This window comes from Malania oleifera, chromosome 2 (assembly GCF_029873635.1).
Source record: "Malania oleifera isolate guangnan ecotype guangnan chromosome 2, ASM2987363v1, whole genome shotgun sequence".
Taxonomy (NCBI): domain Eukaryota; kingdom Viridiplantae; phylum Streptophyta; class Magnoliopsida; order Santalales; family Ximeniaceae; genus Malania; species Malania oleifera.
The window spans coordinates 6,101,574-6,124,555 of NC_080418.1; the positions used below are offsets into that span (position 1 = coordinate 6,101,574).

The 22,982-nt window shown below is 38.2% G+C and overlaps 1 protein-coding gene across 10 annotated transcripts in view; it reads right to left on the reverse strand.

The window, feature by feature from the left end:
• The window catches only part of LOC131149091 (phosphoinositide phospholipase C 2-like), a 41,456-nt gene that overhangs the window by 5,591 nt on the left and 12,883 nt on the right, over positions 1 to 22,982 (reverse strand). For 3 of the 10 annotated variants that reach the window (XM_058099168.1, XM_058099169.1, XM_058099165.1), the window contains 4 exons: positions 4,551 to 4,747; positions 3,915 to 4,050; positions 3,590 to 3,829; positions 3,286 to 3,500 (listed from right to left, as the gene is read on the reverse strand). In XM_058099168.1, the coding sequence (XP_057955151.1) occupies positions 3,286 to 3,500; positions 3,590 to 3,829; positions 3,915 to 4,050; positions 4,551 to 4,747 (788 nt within the window). Of the gene's footprint in view, positions 1 to 3,285; positions 3,501 to 3,583; positions 3,830 to 3,914; positions 4,051 to 4,550; positions 4,748 to 17,531; positions 17,675 to 22,982 lie in introns of those variants that run through there. The other 7 variants (XM_058099170.1, XM_058099166.1, XM_058099167.1 and 4 more) reach the window with 5 other exon arrangements.

The window sequence follows — 22,982 nt, forward strand, 5'->3', positions numbered from 1 at the left end:
CGCTGCTACCATCTCCTTCTTTTGAGTTGTGTACTTCCATTTAGCTTCACTAAGCTTACGACTCTCATACGCAATAGGATGTCCCTCCTATAAGGTTGTAACAAGACTCCTCAAAGGGCGTAGTCCATTGCATCTGTTTGTACTTCGAAGGTTTAATAACATTCAGAAGAGCAAGTATGGTAGTACCAGATCTCTCATCATGACAAGTCATCAAAGGCTCCCTGACACTTCTCCATCTAGCTCCACTCCTAACCCTTCTTCAGCAGTTCAGTTAAAGGAGCAGTTCTCCTGGAGTACCCCTCAACGAACTTTCCATAATAATTGGCAAGACCAAGAAAGGAACGCAACTCCTTCACCATCATTGGGATCTTCCATTTTTGGATGGCCCTTACCTTCTCCATATTGATTCTTATATGACCTTGCTCAATCACATGACCAAGGAATTTTATGTTCCGCTAAGCAAAATAGCACTTCTCTTTCTTCATATAGAAATTGTTCTCCTTTAGCCAGTCGAACACCTTCCGTAGATGCTCTTTATGCTCCTCCAAAGTGGAACTGCAAACAACTATATAATCCACGTATACCACAACAAACTTGTTAGAAACTCACGAAAGGCCTAGTTCATCAAGGTACAAAATGTTGCAAGCGCATTCATCAACCCAAATGGCATCACCAATAACTCATATGCCCCATACCGTGTCACACAAGTCGTCTTTGGTTTATCCCCATCGGCTATTCTCACTTTATAGTAGTCTAACATCAAGTCAAGTTTAGTGAAGTGCTTTGCATGACTAAATTGATCAAACAGATTGGCAATCAACAAAATAGGATACCTGTTGCGCACTGCCACCTTGTTGAACATGCGATAGTTTAGACACATCTGCATGCTCCCATCATGTTTCCTTTGAAATAACACCAGTGCTTCGAACCATGCTTTGAAAGAACAAATATACCCTGTTTTCAATAGATCATCAAGTTGCTTTCTTAGCTCTACTAGCTCTGGAGACTCATGGGAACAACTCGATCCCATGCTCCACACCCCATCATAGAGGCAAGTTGTGAGGTATCTTATCAAACATCACCTCTTGATACTCATCCAACACAGTTTAGAAGGTCGTAGGCACCAACTATTGGCCTTCTTCTTCATCTACCACCAGCATGGGTAGATACATTCGTTCACCCCTCCTTAATCCTTTCTTAAGTCACATGGTAAAAAGGAACTTCTCATTGTCACCTTTCTTCGCAACAACTTTGCATCATGCAAGATGGTCTCCCATCAGAAAAAGGAAACCAACAAAAGGCATTGGCACTGCCTTAGTCTCCCTTAGGAATTCCATTCCAAGAATGACTTGGAAGTCATCTAAGGCATAGCTATGAAATTCGCATGTGTTGCCCACTACCCAAGCTTTATAATGATTTTCTTGGCTACTCCTATAGTAGGCTGGGCAGCAGAGTTAACAGCTTTCATGCGTCCTAAATCCTTCTCCGAGTAATGAGTTAAGTCACTTTGCTTCTACCTTTGAAACATTGTGGATAGCGTAGTATCAACCATAGCACGAGTGCTTTTCCCATTGATCCTCAAGTCTACAAACATCAATCCTTTTGTCTGTATAACTTTTGGTTCTTCTGCATGCCTCTCCAATGCATTTCACTAGCTGCATTGCACCCATTGTTGAAATATCTTCTTCATCCCCATCATCCTCTAATGCTCCCTCCACGATGGAAGCTTATGAAGCATTAAGTGATGATTTGCAAGGGCATGACAACTCTTTGAGGGCCTTGACATAACAAGCATGTAATCTTATCCTTACCATTGGATGTCTTGGATGATCAAGAAGACAAAGCTTCTTTTGAAGTTGATGTCTTACTGTCAACTCCCCCACTTTTGGGTTTGCCCTTTTTGAAAAACTTTCTGCTATGTCCACCCACGCCACTCTCTTTGGATGAAGTTCAAGTGTTCTACGACAGCTTGTGTGGTAGACAAGTTTTGAACTCTTCGTATATGAAGTTTGGTTGTTGCCCACAATTTCAACCCCTAAAGAAAATAGAACAACTTGTCCTTCTCCAACATGTCTTGGATATCCAACATCGAAGTAAAAAATTGTTTCACAGATTCCCTGATTGACCCACTATGCTTGAGGTCTCCAATTTTCTTTTAGCATCATACTCAACATTCTCAGGAAAGAATTGGACGTTTTCTCTTCAAGTTTGCCCAAAAATCAATGAAACAACGTCCATTCTCAATTTCATCGTACTTGGTACGCTACTATAGTTTAGTGTCACCAAGTATATAATTGCAATATTCACTTTCACCTATTTTGAGTATATCCTCATGGTGCGAAAGTACTACTTCATATCAAGCAAGAAGTTCTCCAAGTCCTTGGCATCATGGGCACCCCCTTACGTGTTGGGTTCTGGTACCTTGGCCCTGATAAGCTTCGGAGTGTTGAAGTTTCCCATAACAAAAACCATCACATTCACCTTTGCAGTAAGATTAGCTATCTCAAAATTAATTTTAAAATGGCCACAAAAACAGTCAAACAAATGTTTAACAGCGGTCACAAAATGGTCATAACCAATGATATAACTTTCAATAAAATTAAATAAATAAATAAAAACGACCATTAGAGGAGAGTAGTGAAGGCTTTGGAATACCTTTACACAAAATATAAATAGTTGGAACTCACAATTGAGGGGGAGTTGTTGAGAATTTCACTTCTGAGTTTGTCCCACATTGGAAAAATAAACTAGAGGATGGGTGCTTATATACATGGCTGGGCCCAAGACCCAATAGGCTTAAGCTTTTGGATCAAGTTGCTGCTTACTCATGAATATCAAGTTTATGCAAGGACTCCACCCATAGTAACAGAGTGACTAACAGAAAAGAGGCAAAAACAATATATGAGGTTGTTGCTTGTTGAGAGTCATTCAATAAGTTGTTTCTTGAGGTTTTTACGTGGTAAGGAAGCCAAGATCTGAGCTCTTGATGCTGTGAATTGTAATCTTATTATTGATCATAGTGAAAGTTAGAAACAAACTTCAGTCTGAGGTTTTTTTCAAGCAGGAGTTTCGGCGAAATTTTGGATCTCGTTAATTTGTTTTATTGCTTTAAATCTAGTTGCTTGGTCGCTGCCCTAATTTGCATAGTCATGTGCTTTTCCCAACATGCAGGACATAAGAGATTGAGAAAACTGTAGTTGATAATATTGACAATTTTTACTCAGACACATGGAGGTGGGAATACATCCTAGGTACAAGCCTTGTAACTAAAAAAAATGATAATACCTGACAATATCAGTTCCATGTGTTTTTTCAGCATTTTCAAGATCCTGCTCACTCAAGCTCAGACGTCTAACATTATTGGAATCAATGGTTAGCCAGTTCCCTACTCCACCTTTTGGCTTCCCAGCATGAATAGCAATCAAACGTCTATATTCATCAGGAGATGCACTCTGAATATCTTCATCCTGATGGTCTTCTCCCTCGTCTGACTCATCCTTCTGGTCGATAGTAAATCATCAGGGACACAATACTAAATACAGCAATATTTACCAAGATATGGTAACACAATAAACCTTTTTACATGCACCTTATTTTCAGTTACTTCATTTTTAACACCTGAATTTTCCTTCTGCCAAGATTCTTCCTCTCCTGAATCATTATCCTTCTGTGAATTATTTATCCTCTTCTTACTCTGGGATTCAAGATATTCTTTTGGTGGTTTGGTGGAGATAATAATCCTCTTCTTCAGTGATGCTGGTGAGGGGAATTCCTGTGAGTATTCTGATTCAGGGCGAAACAACATGGCTCCAAATGTTTTTGTGACCATCTGCGAGCAAATTTGTATACAGTTCATATAGATTACATTGAAAACCAAAGGAATAGTTTAAAATCCATAGACCGTTTCTATATACCTTGGCAACTTTAGCCTGGAGAACAGGAGTAAGGTGGTCTTCGAATGTTAATACAAGAGGAAATTCAGACGCAGAAAAAGCATTATCCTTAATAGCATGCAAACATTTGATGAATTCCACTGGGCTAGTCAGCGTCCTACAGTTTCAGACATCGATTGCTTGAAAACAATCCTTTTTACACAAGTTCAGGAAAATAAATTGAAACACAAGGATGTTACATATTCCCTTTTTTTGAATTTTAGTGTAATCCCAAGGCTGAAAAATTTTGAAAAATAGACCTTAGTTGGCAGCAAGTAGAATTACTGTGGAAAAGGAAAAAAAAAATCAAGGAAAAGGTATCCTAATGTCAGCATATTCTAGGTCAAAACATATTTAAGTTCTATAAATTTAAGCAGCACATTTCATGCTTGCATTATTTGGGAAAGAATCTTAGCAGCAATCATTTCTTTTATAAAATTTTGAGTATCATTTTAATTGTGTTCTTTGATCTCCTTAACCTATCAGCTCTTCCTTTTTATATTTTCAACAAGTTAACAAATATTGATCAAGAAAAAAACTTTAAATGCCAATTATTACTAATATAGAACTCAAACAACAATGATGATAGCAGGACACACTAGCAAATTATCTTCATACCCTCCATGACGAACCTCCACCATATCTCCCGTGGAATTTGGCCACAAATCCAATTCGATTACTCTTACACCTTGCAGCAGTGCCTTTATGATTGGCTTCACACTGCAGTCACTGCTGAGCTGATTCCCAGTTAAGTAGGAATTGTGGCCTGTATATAAGAAATAATGAGCCAATGGAGCATTCATGTCATGATGCACCTGGATCCAAAGATATCTTCACAGAATTAATATTAGAAATATAATTGAGCAGCGGTAACAGTATCTAGTTTAAAATGATCCTATTGAATAATTACTACAAACATGATATTCAAATCTGCAGTAAATATGGAATTAAAGAAGAATAATGCAAACTTGGAAACTGCATTTTAAAGATGGTTCGTGTATACCATTATCTGTAAGCAGAAGCCTAGAATTACATTGAATTAATTTTTTCATATGTACATCCCAATTTTATATAATACAATCACCTATTCTAAACAAGGAAACAATCCCCTTACCGAATAATATCAAATCCCCCACATTTACCCACTTTCCTAATTTGTTCATTATTTACAATGATACTTGGGATTTTAACACTCCCCCTCAAGTTGGATCATAAATATTAATCATCTCCAACTTGTTAATGAGATCATCAAAGTTCTGTCGTCCCAACCCTTTAGTAAAGATATCTGCACTTTGTTCCTTGGTAGATATATAAGTCATACAGATAATTACTTCTTTAATTTTCTCTTTAATAAAGTGTATGTCCACTTCCACATGCTTAGTCCTATCATGTTGAACTGGATTGAGAGAGATGCTGATAGCTGCCTTATTGTCACAATAGAGTTTGATAGGAAATTTCACCGGGACCTTTAATTCTTCCAAGAGTTTCGGTAACCACAGTCATTCACATATCCCTTGAGCAACTGCCCTGAATTCAGCTTCAGCACTACTATAAGCCATTACATTATGTTTTTTGCTTCTCCAAGTTACCAAATTTCCCTAAACGAATATGCAATAACTTGTGGTGGACCTTTTATCTTCTACTGATCCTGCCCAATCTGCATCTGTAAAGATCTCTACTTCTTTACTTTCACATTTCTTGAAGAAGAGTCCTCTTCCCGAGGATCCCTTGAGATATCAAAGGATCTTGTACACGGCATCTAAGTGGGCTTCTTTTGGTGAATGCATGTGTTGGCTTACTACACTGACTGCAAATGCAATATCTAGTCTAGTATGTGATAGGTTGATTAGCTTGTCAACCAATCTCTAATACCTTTCCTTTTCAACTAGTATTCCACAGTCTTCAACCTTCTTTACTGCTTCAATCGGGGTTTCACTGGGTTTGCATCCAAGCACGTCAGTTTCAATTAGGAGATCAGTAACATACTTTCGCTGAGACACACTAATTCCCTTTCTCGTTCTCGCAACTTCCATGCCCAAAAAATACCGCATTTGTCCCAAGTCTTTAACTTCAAATTCAGCAACCAGAACTTTCTTTAATCTCTCCATCTCTACTATATCATCACCAGTAAGGACTATATCATCAACACATACTATAAGAATTGTTCTCTTACCTCTTTCAGACTGTTGAAAGAACAGGGTGTGATCTGATTTCCCTTGTCGATAACCTTGATTCTTTATTACTTATGCAAATTTGTCGAACCAAGCTCTGGGAGATTGTTTGAGTCCATACAAGGACTTCTTGAGTTTACACACTTTGTTTTCTTCACCTTTCCCACTAAATCCTGGTGGTATAGTCATGTATACTTCTTCTTCTAACTCGCCATTTAAAAATACATTCTTAATATCAAGTTGTTGTAGTGGCCAATCTAGGTTGGCTGCCAAGGACAAGAGGACCCAAACTGTATTTAAGTTTGCCACTAGTGCAAATGTCTCCGTATAGTCAATGCCGTAAGTCTATGTAAATCCTTTTGCAACAAGTCTGGTTTTATATCTTTCAACTGTCCCATCAGATTTATATTTCACTATGAAGACACATTTACAACCTACTGGCTTCTTCCCTCTCGACAAATTTATCAACTCCCAAGTTCCATTATTTTCTAGGGCCCGCATTTCCTCCATGACTGCCTCTCTCCATTTAGGAACTTCTAGAGCTTCCTAAATGTTCTTTGGAATTCTCATCCTGTCAAGGTTAGAGACAAAAGCACGATGTCCTGTCGACAAGCTTTTATAAGACATGTATTTAGACCAAGGGTATTGAGTACATGACCTGGTTTGTTTTCTGATTGCAATAGGTAAATTGATATCATCAGATACAGGATTATCAGAAGAAAGCTCAATTACCAGAGCAGGATTGGGGGTGGACTCATGGTTATTCAGAGCCATCACCAGTTCCAACGCTCTTGGTGCCTCAGGTATGAGATTCTCCCTGTTCTTTGTGTTCGGCTTTCTTGAGTAAACAAGTATATTTGCGTTGTTTTGCTTTCTTGTATCTCCCCCTGAGGTTAAGTGTTTTGTTGTGTTTGGCAAGTCAGGAAGTGATGCAATGGAAGGCTCGATAGATAGATCATGGAATGAAGCAATGGGAGGCTCAATAGGTGGTACGGGTTCAAATGACGCAGATTCAGTAGTAAAGAAGTCAAAGAACCGATCTTCACTCCATTTCTCCCCCTGAAGAGAGGGCTTTTGGAAATAAGGAGTGGTTTCAAAGAAAGTAACATCAAGACTAACAAATAGCCTTTTTGAGACAAGATCATAGCATCTATAGCCTTTCTAGGTAAGGGAATAACCAAGGAAGACACATTTAACAGCACGGGGATCCAATTTATCCCGGTGGTGTGCATGAACATGAACAAAAGCAGTACAACCAAAGATTTTCAACGGGAGACTGGAGGAGAGTCGAAAGGTAGGAAAGTGTTCCTGGAATTTCTGAAGAGGGGTGGCAAAGGAAAGTACTCGGCTCAGCATTCGATTAATGAGATGTGTAGCTGTTAAGATGGCATCTCCCCAAAAATAGTTTTTCATGTTGGTAGTGAACATTAATGCCCAGGCTACTTCAAGTATATGACTAATTTTTCATTTATCAACCCCATTTTATTGAGGGGTATCCACACAAGAACTCTGATGAACAATCCCATTTTCTTGAAGATAAGTTCCCAGAATAGTATTAAAATATTCTGTACCATTATTAGTACGTAAAATTTGAATATGAGTCTAGTACTGTGTAAGAATCATGGAATGAAAACTGATGAAAATGGAGCGGACTTCAGTTTTGTCTTTCAACAAGTAAACCTAACAAAGACAAGTATGTCATCAATAAAAATAACAAACCATTTTGTATTGGTGCGATTGAGGGAACGTGAGGGACCCCACAAATCACTATGAATCATAGTAAATGGGCGAGATGGTTTGTATATGGATGATGGGAGAGAAGTACGGCGGTGTTCTGCAAGCTCACACACTTCACATTGAAACTCAGAAGACATTTTATTTGAACAAATAGAAGGAAACAAACGTTTTAAATATTGGAAATTGGGATGACCCATCCTTGAACGCCATAACAAAAGTTCACTATCTCTAGAAATAGATGCAGAATCACAAATTGCAATATTACATAGTTCACTCAAGCTTGCCTCCTCAAAGTAGTAGAGTCCCTCATATGCCTTAGCAGTGTCAATCGTCTTCCCCAATGATAGGTCCTAAAAAACACAATGAGATAAAACAAATTTAGCAGAACAATTTGAGTCTTTTGTTAACTGGCTGATGGATAACAGGTTGCAAGATAACTTGGGAACATGTAGGATAGATTTTAAAGTTACAGAGTCAGATATGCGAATACTTCTTTTACCGGCAACTATTGAGAGAGAGTCATCTGCAATTTTTACTCTCAAATTGGCAACATATGGTGAGTAAGATGAAAACAATTGATAAGAACCAGTCATATGATCAGATGCACCCGAGTCAATTATCCATGGAGATTTGTAACAGGATGGAGTATTTAAGGCTAACAAATAATTACCTCAGTAAACCAGGGAACCAAAGGAAGACTGACCCGATGTTTGAATTGACGAAATCATTTTATACAGCTGATCTAACTGCTTAGGACTGAATGCACTACTTGGGGAGGTATTATTGGTTTTTTCTCCTTGTAATTTTTTAGTTGACCCATTAGTGCTAGCCTGGTACCCACAATTTTTTTAGTATTGTCTCGGCTTCCAATCTGCCGGTTTTCCATGAATCTCCCAGCAGGTATCTTTTGATTGACCTTTTTTGCGGCAATGTTCACACCATAATCTACCTTTTGTGGTCGTTGACTGGATCCCCCTAGGCCTTTTGATACAAGGGTCAAGACATCAGGCCCATTAGTGTTTCCATTTGAATTTGGGGCGGATACGGATAGGTCCAACCCGACCCGATCACCTTGGGGCCTCAGCATCACACGCCTCCTACTCTCCTCCCTCCTAACTTCTACGAAGACCTCTCGGGTTGAAGGAAGAGATCGCCGGCCAAGGATGCGTCCCCTCACATCATCCAGATCTCGGTCGAGGCCGGCAAGAAACTCGAAGACCTTTTCATTTTTGAGCCTCCTTCGGTATCGTATGCTGTCGCCGAAGCACTCCCACTCCTCGTCGATGCTCAGATCGAGCTCTTGCCAGAGATGGGTCATCTCCATGAAATACTCCGTGACTTCCCTATCACCTTGCCTCATCTACCACAACAGAGATTTGATGTTAAAGATTTGTGAATAGCTCTCAACATCGAAGTAGGTTTCGCGAATGGCGTCCCAGACATCCTTCGCCGTGGGTAAGAACAAGTATATTTTACCAATAGCTGGCTTCATCGAGTTAACAAGCCAAGTCGTGACCATGGAGCTTTCAGATCTCCATGTTTGCAAGGCGACAGCATCAGTAGGGTCGGGTTTCCTCCTTTCTCCAGTAAGGTAACCTAGTTTCCCTTTTCCTTCAATCACCAACTTTATGGATTGAGCCCATTCTCAAAAGTTTTTCCCGTTCAATTTCTCCACTGAGAGTGGAAAGGTTGTATTGTCCAGCCCATTCACACCCCCAGCGGACGTAACCTCGGAATCCCTGTCGGATTTTCCAGATGAGGTTGCCCCTTTGCTGGTGCTACTGGCCATTGTTAGCTAAGGTTAAGAAACCCTAGCTCTGATACCATGTAAGCGGAAGCCTTGAATTACATTGAATTAATTTTTTCATATGTACATCCCAATCTTATATAATACAATCACCTATTCTAAATAAGGAAACAATCCCTTTACCGAATAATATCAAATCCCCCACATTTACCCACTTTCCTAATTGTTTATTATTTAAAATGATACTTGGGATTTTAACATTATCATTTTTTACCAATGCAGTCAACAGAAGTTCTGTTTTTGTATGTCTAGTTGTACAATTCAACATAGCTATTACTTTTCTTAATGTTACATCATGCACAATGTAATCTTGGAAAAGGATAAAAAGGAGAGGAAAAAATACCACCAAACCTAGTAAATGTTTGGCAAAAAATTTCCAGGAACATTTGGCCGGGTGTCACTCTCTAAATGCCAATGCTAGCATCTTAGGCATTTGGCAATCCTTAGCTGAAAACAAAATGGAATTTATGTATTTCTTGAATTATTTTGTATAGCCTAATTTACAATATATATAATACAATCGAAGGTTCTAAATATGGAAACAATCTCCTAACAGAATCACTCTCAATAATATACAATCTTCTATATTTACTTACTTTCCTGATTTACTCAATATACATGAAGATACTCAGGATTTTTACACTCCCCCTCAAGTTGGATCATAGATATTGATCATATCCAACATGCCAATGAAATCATCAAAGTTTTGTCGAGCTAACCCTTTAGTAAAGATGTCTACAGTTTGTTCCTTGGTAGGTACATAAGTCATACAGATGGTTCCTTCTTCAACCTTCTGTTTGATAAAATGTCGGTCCATTTCCACATGCTTAGTCCTGTCATGTTGAACTGGATTGAGAGAGATACTGATGGCTACTTTGTTGTCACAATAGAGTTTGATAGGGAATTTCACCGGAATTTGTAATTCTTCTAAGAATTTCTGTAACCACAGTCCTTCACATATCCTTTGTGCAACTGCCCTGAATTCAGCTTCAGCACTGCTTCTACTTCCTTGCTTTCACATTTCTTAAAGAAAAGTCCTTTGCCCGGAGTACCCTTGAGGTACCTGAGGATCTTATACACAGTACCTAGGTGAGTCTTTTTCGGTGAGTGCATGTGTTGGCTTACCACACTTACCGCAAATGCAATGTCAGGTCTGGTATGCGATAAGTAAATTAGTTTACCAACCAATCTCTGATACCTTTCCTTTCAACTGGTATTCCGCAGTCTTCGACCCTTTTTACGGCTTCAATCAGAGTTTCACTGGGTTTACAACCAAGCATGTCAGTTTCGGTTAGGAGATCAAGGATATACTTTCGTTGAGAGACACTGATACCCTTTTTTGATCTAGCAACTTCCATTCCCAAGAAGTACCACATTTGTCCCAAGTCATTAACTTCAAACTCAGCAGCTAGGACTTTCTTTAATCTTTTCATCTCCATTGTATCATCTCCAGTTAGGATTATATCATCAACATACACTATCAGAATTGTTTTCTTACCACTTTCATACTGTTGGAAAAATATAGAGTGATCTGATTGCCCTTGTCGATATCCCTGATTCTTAATCACTTTCGCAAATCTGTCGAACCATGCTCTGGGAGATTGCTTGAGTCCATACAAGGACTTCTTGAGCTTACATACTCTGTTTTCTTCACCTTTCTTACTGAAACCTGATGGTGTAATCATGTAGACTTCTTCTTCTAACTCGCAATTTAGAAATGCATTCTTAATGTAGAGTTGTTGTAGTTGCCAATTTAAGTTAGCTGCCAAGGGCAGGAGGACCCGAACTATGTTAAATTTTGCCACTGGTGCAAATGTCTCCGTGCAGTCAATGCCATAGGCCTATGTAAACCCTTTTGCAACGACTCTGGCTTTATATCATTCAACTGTCCCATCAGCCCTATATTTCACTGTGAAGACCCATTTGCAGCCTATTGGCTTCTTTCCTCCCGAAAAATTAATAATGTCCCAAGTTCCATTTTTTCCCAAGGCCCACATTTCTTCCATGACGGCTTCCCTCCATTCAGGAATTTCCAGGGCTTCCTAAATGTTCTTTGGAATTTTTATCCTGTCAAGGTTAGAGGTAAAAGCATGATACCCTGTAGACAGAGTTTTATAAGACATGTATTTTGACTAGGGATATAAAGTACATGACCTCGTTTGTTTTCTAACTGCAATGGGTAAATTGATGTTATCAGGTGCAGACTTATCAGAAGGAAGCTCATGATCATTTATTAGCTAACCGGAACTCGGCGTGGACTCATGGTTGCTTGGAGTTATCACCGGTTCCAACTCTTTTGGTGCCTCAAATATGAGATTCTGCCTGTTCTTTATTTTTGGCTTTCTTGAGTAAACAAGTATTTCCTTATTATTTTGCTTTTCCACATCTCCCCCTAAGTTTAAGTGATCATTTGCATATGATAGATTAGGAAATGATGCAATGTGAGACTCAGTAGATGGCATAGACTCAGTAATAGAGAAATCAAAGAACCGATCTTCACTCCACTTCTCCCCCTGAAGAGAGGGCTTTGGGAAATAAGGAGTGGTTTCAAAGAACGTGACATCAAGGCTAACAAACATTCTTTTTCAGATAGGGTCATAACATTTGTAGCCTTTTTGAGTAGGAGAGTAACCAATAAAGACGCATTTAATGGCACGAGGTTCCAATTTATCTCGATTGTGAGCATGAACATAAACAAATGCAGTACATCCAAAGATTTTCAGAGAGAGATTGGAGTGGAGTCGAGAGTTGGGAAAATATTCCTGGAATTTCTGGAGAGGAGTGGCAAAAGAAAGAACTCGACTCGGCATTTGATTAATGAGATGTGTAGCTGTTAAAATGGCATCTCCCCAAAAATAGTTTTTCATATTTATAGTGAACATCAATGCCCGAGCTACTTCAAGAATATGTCTATTTTTACATTCAGCAACCCCATTTTGTTGAGGGGTATCCACACACGAACTTTCATGAAAAATTTTTTTTCTTGAAGATAATGTCCGAAGATATCATTAAAATATTTCGTACCATTATCAATACGTAAAATTTGGATGTGAGTTTGGAATTGTGTTTGAATCATGGAGTGGAAACTAACAAAAACAGAATAGACTTCAGTTTTATCTTTCAACAAGTAAACTCAACAAATACGAGTATGATCATCAATAAAAGTAACAAACCATTTCGTATGAGTGTGATTAAGAGAGCGTGAAGGCCCCCATAAATAACTGTGAATCATAGTAAAAGGGTGAAATGGTTTGTATGTGAACTTTGGGAAGGAATTACGCTGGTGTTTTGCAAGCTCACAAATTTCACATTGAAAATCAGAAGACGTTTTATTTGAACAAAGAGAAGTAAATAAACGTCTTAAATATTGAAAATTTGGATGACCCATCCTAGAATGCCATAATAAAATTTCACTATCTCTAGAAATAGATGCAGAATCACAAATTGTAGTATTACATTGTTCATTCGTATTTGCCTCCTCAAAGTAGTAGAGTCCCTCACACGAATTAGCACTACCAATCGTCTTCCCCGATGATAGGTCCTTGAAAACACAGTGAAATGAAACAAATTTAGCAGAGCAATTGGAATCTTTTGTCAACTGGCTAATGGATAACAAGTTGCAAGACAACTAAGGGACATGTAGGACAAATTTTAAAGTTATAGAATCAGATATTCGAATACTTCCTTTGCCTGCAACAAATGAGAGAGATCCATCTGCAATTTTTACTTTCAAATTTCCAGCACATGGTGAACAGGATGAGAAAAAATAATAAGAATCAGTCATATGATCAAAGGCACCTGAGTCAATTATCCATGGTGATTTGTAATGGGATATAGTATTTAAGGCTGACAAAAAATTACCTCGGTAGGCTAAAGAACCAATGGAAGACTGACCCGATGTTTGAATGGAGGAGAACATTTTATATAGTTGTTCCAACTGTTCTGAACTAAAGACGCCACTTGGAGTGCTATTGTTATTTTTCTCACCTTGTGACTTCTCAGCTAAATTATCAGTAGTAGCCTGATAGCCACAAGTTTTTTTATTTTGCCTCAGTTTCCAATTTGCAGGCTTTCCATGAATTTCCCACCAGGTATCTTTTGAATGGCCTGGCTTGCGACAGTGCTCGCACCATAATCTCCCTTTATGTGGCTTTTGCTAAGATCCCACAGGGGCTTTCGAAATTAGGGCCAAAACATCAGGCCCAATAGGTTTCGGGGTTAGGGCTGAAATTTCAGGCCCAATATGGCCGATAGGTGTCTTCAGCATCACATTTCGACGGCTCTCCTCACGCCTCACCTCTGTGAAGACCTCTCGAATCGATGTTAGGGGTCGTCAGCCAAGGATCCTTCCTCACACGTCGTCCAGATCGCAATTAAGGCCGGCCAAGAACTCGAAGAATCGTTCGTTCTCAAGTCGTCTCTTGTAGCGTGTGCTGTCACCGAAGCATTCCCACTCCTCCTCGACGCTCAGGTTGAGTTCCTGCCAGAGGTGTGCCATCTCAATGAAGTAATCGGTGACATCTCTCTCACCTTGCCTCATCTGCCACAATCGAGTCTTTATCTCAAAGATCTGAGAGTAGCTCTCGAAATTGGAATACGTCTCGCGAACAGCATCCTAGACGTCCTTCGCTGTTGTTAAGAACAGATAAATCTTTCCTATTGAAGGCTTCATCGAGTTTACAAGCCACGCAGTCACCATGGAATTTTTAAACTTCCATTTTTGCAGGGCTGCAACATCGGTTGAGGTGGGCTTCTTCCTCTCGCCGATAAGATATCCTAACCTCGCTTTGCCTTCAATCACAAGTTTGATGGAATTAGCCCACTCACGGAAATTTTTTCCGTTCAATTTCTCCACCGAGAGTGGAAAGGCGGAGTTGTCTAGCCCATTCGAACCCACGATGGATGTGGCTTCAGAGTCGCCGTCGAGATTTTCAAAGGAGATCAACCCTCTACTGTTGACGGTGTTGTCGGCCATTTCTAGCTAAGGTTTAGAAACCCTAGCTCTGATACCATGAAAACAGAATGGAATTTCTATATTTCTTATATTATTTTGTACAAACCAATTTACAATATATATAATACAATCGAAGGTTCTAAATATGGAAACAATCTCATAACAGAATCACTCTCAATAATACACAATCTTCTATATTTACCTACTTTCCTGATTTACTCAATATACAAGAGGATACTCGGGATTTCTACATTAGCAATTGGGCAAATGCCAAAATCTTCCTTTTCAAGCATTGGGCAATGCTCCAACTTTCGCAATTGGCAGTTGCGCAAAAGCTGTTGAAACCCCATAATGGAGGATCACTGACCGATAATCCTAAATGATCATTTTTTTTTAAAAAAGTTTTAATAATACAAAATAACACCAAGTAAAACAAGTAAATATAAAATAACCCTAAATATATTAAAAATTTTAAAAAAAAATCCTTAAATTAACTTAACTTCTAAAACATCTAGATTTACTAATTTAAACAAAATGTACAATTTCTGAATCTTCAAACATAATATGATCATTAAGAAATATTTGCTAGTGATCCTCCATCACACCAAGACCAGCAACTGCAACCACCAGATGCAACAACAGCTTCCAACCACTACAAAACAAAATCAGTTCATAATAAGATGAATTACAAATCCATCATAATTACTTTCATATGAAACAATTAGCAGTTCCAAATGCTGAATGAAACACCCCATCGCACAAGGTTCGCAGGCCATATTGGGAATCTAGGAAGGGCGTGACGTACACACCTCTGCATTTGAAAAGGTTGTTTCTATGACTTGAACCTACAACCTTCAACTTTGTATGGAACACCCTTACAATTAGCAGTTTCAAATGCTCTTATAGACAAAAGGAACTCTTAAAGCTTTGAGGGCGTTAAATCTTCCACTTGGATAAGCTTGATCAGCAGGTAGGCTGCAACTAACATCAAATCTTATAAAGCCAGGCCAAACAAAATTCCTTTTAGCAAATCTTGTAAAGGAAGTAAGTACGAAACTCTCTGGCAAATCCAAGGGCAATCAATTCCTAGAGAAGAAACCAAAAACAATATTTTCCAGAAATTCCAAGCTAATGAACAGAAAAATACTCAAGTCTCAGCATTGTCAAAACAAATACCACAAACATCTACGAATAAAGCCTTGTAAGGCCACCGACACAAGCCCACAATCTTGTAGCATCCTTACTTTTAGCAAATCCTCTAAAGTACAAAACCCCCTAGCAAATCCAAGTACACCCAACTATAGCAAAGAAGCCAAAAAATATTTTCCACAAATTTCAAGCTACTTTATGATTACACGTCAAAGTTGCGTAATTGAGTATATAAATGCATTAATTAAGTGTTACAATTTTAATTAAATACTTAATTATGTCCAGTATTTTGATCATTGAGCTCAATTGATAATCTTTAGATAATTATCCTATTTTTGCCATAAATTCATGAATATTCATGTTTCATTATCGCAAGATAATTTTCGGAAATTTGGAGAGGCCATGCATTTAATGTCTCGGCCATGCATGCAATGACAAGGAGAGCCGTATGTGCTTGTGTGTGAGAAGACCACATGGGCCATGCACATGAAGAAGGGCAGCTTGCAATTGAAAACAAGAAAAGAGGCCGGGCCTTGTGCGTGGAAGAATAGAAGGAAGCTGGCCGTGCATGAGAAGGCACGTGAAAGAAGATGTCGTACGCTGCCTTGCACTCTTCTTGGCATGGGAGCTAGGAGCAATAACAACAAAAGGGGGCCTGCCATGAGCATTTAATGTGGGCCGTGTACAAGCCTCTTGCATGGGCCATGCACCTAAGGCCCACGCAAGAACGTGGGCTGACAGCAGGGTCTCGGGCTGTGCGCTGGGTTTCAGTGAGCTGGCCATGCGCTGGAGACCACGTGAAAGGGCCGTGTGCTGGACTTCAAAGAGGAGGCCGGCCTGGGGATTGCTTTTGAGTAGGGTTTTAAATGTTTTTCTAGGGGGCAACCGTAGGCTTTTAGAGGGTTTTGGGGGCTGCTTTTTAAACAGTTTTTATTTTATTAGCTACTTAGGGGGGAGTAGGGCAGCTATAAAGAGAGTAGGTGGCTAGGGTTTTAAGGAGGCCTTTTAGAAGGGGGCTGAAATCAGGATAGCTTCCCAAGAGGGGGGGTGAATTGGCTTTTAAAACTTTTGTTTTAGTTCTTTTTAAAGTCCTTAACTTCTTTTAATATTTAACCAATTCTTTTACTTGTTTATCTTATTTTGTCAATCAAACAAGAACTCAGTTTCTTTTAAACAAATAACAAGACAACTAATAAAACATTCAATCTTCAACCACACAAATAATTAAACCAATCAAGCCAATCAATCACAATGCTCAAACCAACAACCAATTTGTTTGCCAAATATAAGTTTACTGCAGCACTATTAGATTGATCTAAGATTCAAGATTTAGATCTCTTGGAATATAAACGCTATTCAATTAATCTCAAGTTTTATACCATTCAATCACAATCAATATGATATATGTAACTTTCTGCTTTTGATGTTTTCAGTCATGTTGTGAATATGAGTTTGAACAAAGCCCTGTATATATGAAATTTCTTCTTCAATATAAAATCCAATTTCTCTTTCCAAACTTCAGAATTCAAATAAACTCTTAAGTTTATTTATCTTTGGGATGTTTAGCCAAGTAACGTACTCCCGTATGGTTTCCGCAAAGAATGGTTCAACCAACGTACTCCCTTTCGGTTTCCGCAACCCAAATCAAAATTAAACTTAAAGTTTACTTGATTTCCAAATATACGTAGCTTATATGATTTTTAAATTTAAACCATCCACGCAATTGTATATGTACTGAAAGTAAAGAATAGGGAAAGAAAGAGTGAGAAGGAGGTTTTTACAAAGTTCGGCTTCAACACAGCCTACGTCCTCGCCTTTGGCAAAACCACCAAAGGATTCACTAAACATGTTCCGTTAACGAGTGGAACAAACCTTTACACACTCCTTTGTTAAGGCTAGAGCCGCCTTCTCCAAGCGATATCCCCTCACTCAGCCACTCCTTCAAATAGGTTAGAGCCCGCCTCTCTAAGCAATATCCCCTTGCTTAGCCAACGATCCAAACAATCCTTGGATTCGTCAATCTACAAGATAAAAATCAAATAGATGTGTACAAAGAGCTTGCTCCTCAAAGAGCTTATTAGTACAACAATTACAGCACAACTAATACTTCAAATTCAAAATATCAAAAGAATGAAGTAAGAAGCTCAATATAAATATCACCGATTAACTTCTCTTTGAGGAGGATCAAGAACTTAAATCAGATGCTTCAGAGAAGTTGTAAAAGCTCAGAGATTTCTCAGAAATTTCGCAACAATTCAGAGCTTTAAAAACAAATAGCAAGGAGCTTTGAGTGAAAGAGATCTTGAAGGAATTTTCAATCTTTGGTTGATTTGTTTCTCATAAACCATGTATATATAGGCTTCAAAAACACTTTCATTCGTACTCCCCAAGTTTACTTGGAGTGCCCACAAAGTTTCCAAAAATATTAGGGCACAAGTCAATTAGATTTGAAAAAGAGAAGTTTAAAAAATCTGCCCGTTGCCGTACTTCGATTGCCTAAAGTGCAACCTCAGTAGCTTGAGGTACGTTCAGGAGCCTAAAGACACAAGGTCAGGCGCCTGAAGGTACACTGTTTGTTTGATTTTCTTCAGCAAAAATCTTCGGTTGCCTGAGGATTTAACCTCAGTTGCCTGGGCAGTACAAAACCACTTTCCTTCTTTCTTTTTCAACGACATTTGGTTTCTTTGCTCTCTTACTTTTGAAAAAACATTTTCTAGGGTATTAAAATAAAGTCTCTAAGTCCATATTTATCCCCTAATGAGTCATGAAGATTTCCTAACAATATGAACATTTCTTGTTCTTTGAAACTTCATGATCATCTTGAAGCTTTAGGTTCATTTCATCTTCAGATGTCTTCGTGCTTCCCAGTTTGATGACTTCTTGACAAACCATACACCTTTAAGCTTGATAGTGATCTTTTGAAGCTTTGTTGAGCTTGGTTTTTTCAGATTCTTGAAAACATCTTTACTTGAACACATAATGTCATTAACATTTTCTTCATTTGTTATCATCAAAACAAGAGGTGAAAGCCTTATTAGGCTAACAATCTTCCCCTTTTTGATGATGACAAATAAGGAGCAAAATTTATAAAAATTTGTAAAACGCTCCCCCTTACAATAAGCATAGATTCAAGTAATATATCCCAACTTGTATTTGCATAGTTTATTTATATAGTCAATTTTCATATTACATTTTTCAACATTCAGCTCAATATTTCATTCAACTCAAATATTTCAATTCATATTCAGCTCAAGTATTCAATTTAGCTCAAATATTTTTGCTCTTTCTAAACTATCTCTCCCCCTTTGACATCATACAAAAAGGGTACACAATTTTAATACAAAGAGCAAAGAACTATATAGATATGCATTTAGAGAACCAAGTGATAAATTATAACACTCCCCCTGACAATTAGCATACTCAAGAATTTCTTTTAAGTCATAAGTTCAAAAGTTTCAAAGTTTGCAGATCTATCATTAACAGTAGAACTTATAATACATCAGACTGATAACAAAGCATTTCTAAGGTTCAGGGTTGCAGAGCTAGAAACAAATACATAGAAAGATTCATAGTCTTTGCTTACACATACTTCCCTTTTACATCAACAAAAAGAAAGTACATTCAGAATTTAAGCATGTGTAGCATACAAAGTAGCAAAAATGCCATCAAAAGTCTATGTATCAAAATTAGTGTCACTATCTTCAGCAATTCCTTTTCCTTTGGATTGTTGTGAGCCTTCTTCTTCTTCTTCTTCATCATCTTCCTCTTCCTCATCATTACCAACTTCCTCTTCTTCAGATTCTTCAGCTTATGAATCATCACTATGGGGTATGAAGCTAGTGTCCATAGGATCACCGTGTGAGGAACTACCCTGAATCATCTCAATGGACATAAGACGCTGATCTAAGGAGGTATCCTATAGAGTTTTAAGACCTTCGCGCATATCTCGGCCAAAAGAGGTGAATTCATTATAGAACGGTGTGAACCATGAGGGAGCTTCAGAGGCTGAACCTTCTGGCTGACCCTGAGGTGAAGGAGGAGGTGGAGCAGGTGCTCTCCGTTGTCTCCCTCCTTTTAAGAACCACTCATTATTTCGTTTTTCATATCCCATTTGTTTGAGAGTGGTTGAGGTGAAAAATTCATATCTGGTCCTTTTTATGAAAAAGTCTGATGAAGATGTGATATTCTGATTTGCAAATATCATATTAAGCGCTCCCCCGTATGGAAGAGTTACTCGTTTTGCATCCATCTTTGCCCACATCCACTTCATAATGAGACTAGCCAAATCAAGTTTCTTCCCTTTTAATAAACACCATAACACAAAACAATCGATATACGAGAGATGATCATAAGATCCAACTTGTGGCAAAATATTATTTGTGATGATCTTCTAAAGGATTTGGGCTTTCAAATTTAACTGCTTATAAAGTGGCAGATGTCCAAAGTAGATAGGTTCATTTTCCATAATTAGTGGCAAAAACTCTTCTGGTGTAAACTCTTGTTGAAGAATCCAAGATTGAGCAAATGCAGGACATTCAAACTCTCCTGGAGAAATTTGAAGAATGGGAGCCAACGATTGAGGAGTGAGGATTATTTTCCTACCCTTTACTTCAGTTGATAGGCCATTCTCTTCTTGAACTAAATTAGCATAAAATATTTTGACAAGATTTGGAAAAAGTCCTTTAGCTTGGTAAACTATGAAGTTCTTCCATCCTATGTTTTGAAACAACGGCAAAATATCCAAAAATTCTGAGTTGAAGAATTGAACATCAAGGACCTTACCAAATATGGGATCTATGGACTGAAGACGGGTTCGATAAACATACTTTGCATGACAGGAAACCAGCCATTGATCGATATAGGATCACCTCTACCAAAAGATGAGCCACGATTTGCCGTTTGCTTAGTTTGAGGCATTGTGAGGTTTTCTTGGAGCAGCAGATACCTTCTTTCAAACCCTAGAAGACATATGATTGAGTTTAGAAGCTTGGAATCAAAAGATTTAGCGCCGGAGATTGAAGGGGGTTTGGTGTTTGGAACTTTGGGTGAGTGATAGGTCTTGGTTCAGGAGCCTAGAGTTTAGAAGAAATAGGGTTTCACGCGTTTAAAATATGAGGACTTCGCGACTTCAGGAGCCTGAAGAATAAGTACAGGCGCCTGAGGTACATGTAGGAGCCTGAGGTTATCTGTTCAGTCAACCGAGGTGCTTCAACTTCTGAATTTTCCTTATTTCTTTATTTTGAACCTTTCTAACTTATTTCCCTTATTGTATAATGGTTAAAGTTTCTCTTATTATTGATATATTCTTATCTTTTAGCAGCACTTAGGTTATAAGCTTTTAGAGTTTCCTTTTTGTTTCATTTAATCATCCAACCTTTATGGATCCTTCTACTCTTTATTTTATTTTTGGTACCCATATCTTCTTGGTTCCTTTTGATTTGTCAAGGGATGTTTCTTTTATTTTCCACACCTGTTTAGTCTTCACACCGTTTCTCTTAAATGGACATTCAAACTTGATATGCTCTTTTTTCTTACATTTATAGCAAATTGTATTTGTGTTGAAAGTGAAGAATAAGGAAAGAAAGAGTGAGACGGAGGTTTTTACAAGGTTCGGCTTCAACACAGCCTACGTCCTCACATTTGGCAAAACCACCAAAGGATTCACTAAACCTGTTCCGTTAACGGGTGGAACAAACCTTTACACACTCCTTTGTTAAGGCGAGAGCTCGCCTTCTCCAAGCGATATCCCCTCACTCGGTCACTCCTTCAAATAGGCTAGAGCCCGCCTCTCTAAGCAATATCCCCTTGCTTAGCCAACGATCCAAACAATCCTTGGATTCGTCAATCTACAAGATAAAAATCAAATAGATGTGTACAAAGATCTTGCTCCTCAAAGAGCTGATTAGTACAACAATTACAGCACAACTAATATACTTCAAATTCAAAATATCAAAAGAATGAAGTAAGAAGCTCAATATAAATATCACCGATTAACTTCTCTTTGAGGAGGATCAAGAACTTAAATCAGATGCTTTAGAGAAGTTGTAAAAGCTCAGAGATTTCTCATAAATTTCGCAGCAATTCAGAGCTTTAAAAACAAATAGCAAGGAGCTTTAAGTGAAAGAGATCTTGAAGAAATTTTCAATGCTTGGTTGATTTGTTTCTCATAAACCATGTATATATAGGCTTCAAAAAAACTTTCATTCGTGCTCCTCAAGTTTACTTGGAGTGCCCCCAAAGTTTCCAAAAATATTAGGGCGCAAGTCAATTAGATTTGAAAAAGAGAAGTTTAAAAAATCTGCCCGTTGCCGTACTTCAGTTGCCTGAAGTGCAACCTCAATAGCCTAAGGTACGTTCAGGAGCCTGAAGACACAGGGTCAGGTGCCTGAAAGTACACTGCCTGTTTGATTTTCTTCAACAAAAATCTTCGATTGCCTGAGGATTTAACCTCAGTCGCCTGGGCAGTACAAAACCACCTTCCTTCTTTCTTTTTCAAAGACATTTGGTTTCTTTGCTTTCTTACTTTTAAAAAACATTTTCTGGGGTATTAAAATAAAGTCTCTAAGTCCATATTTATCCCCTAATGAGCTTCATTTCATTCATAATGACATTTTTAACTTTGAAGTACTTACATGAAGATTTCCTAACAATATGAACATTTCTTGTTCTTTGAAACTTCATGATCATCTTGAAGCTTTAGGTTCATTTCATCTTCAAATGTCTTCGTGCTTCCCGGTTTGATCACTTCTTGACACACCATACACCTTTAAGCTTAATAGTGATCTTTTGAAGCTTTGTTGAGTTTAGCTTTTTCAGATTCCTGAAAACATCATTACTTGAACACATAATGTCATTAACCTTTTCTTCATTTGTTATCATCAAAACAAGAGGTGAAAGCCTTATTAGGCTAACAGGGGCAGCTAGGGTCTTCTCTCCTAGGGTCTCGCGCCGCAGAGCACACAGAGTGTGCGCAGGAGCTCCTCACTCATGGCCATTGCTCTCATCTCTCTTTCATCTCTCTCTTTCTGCCTCTTTAATTAATTAATTTGTTTACTTGTTGTTTTAGTGTTTAGTTTGAGTTAATTAGTGCATTGAGTATTTACATTTAAAGTTTCTGTTGGGTTTATTTATGTTTAAAATATTGTTATACCAAGTTTAATTGCAGCTAAATTAATGATAAGTTTGTTTTATTTTTGTTCAAAGTGTTGCTGCATTTAAATTTTGTTTATGGT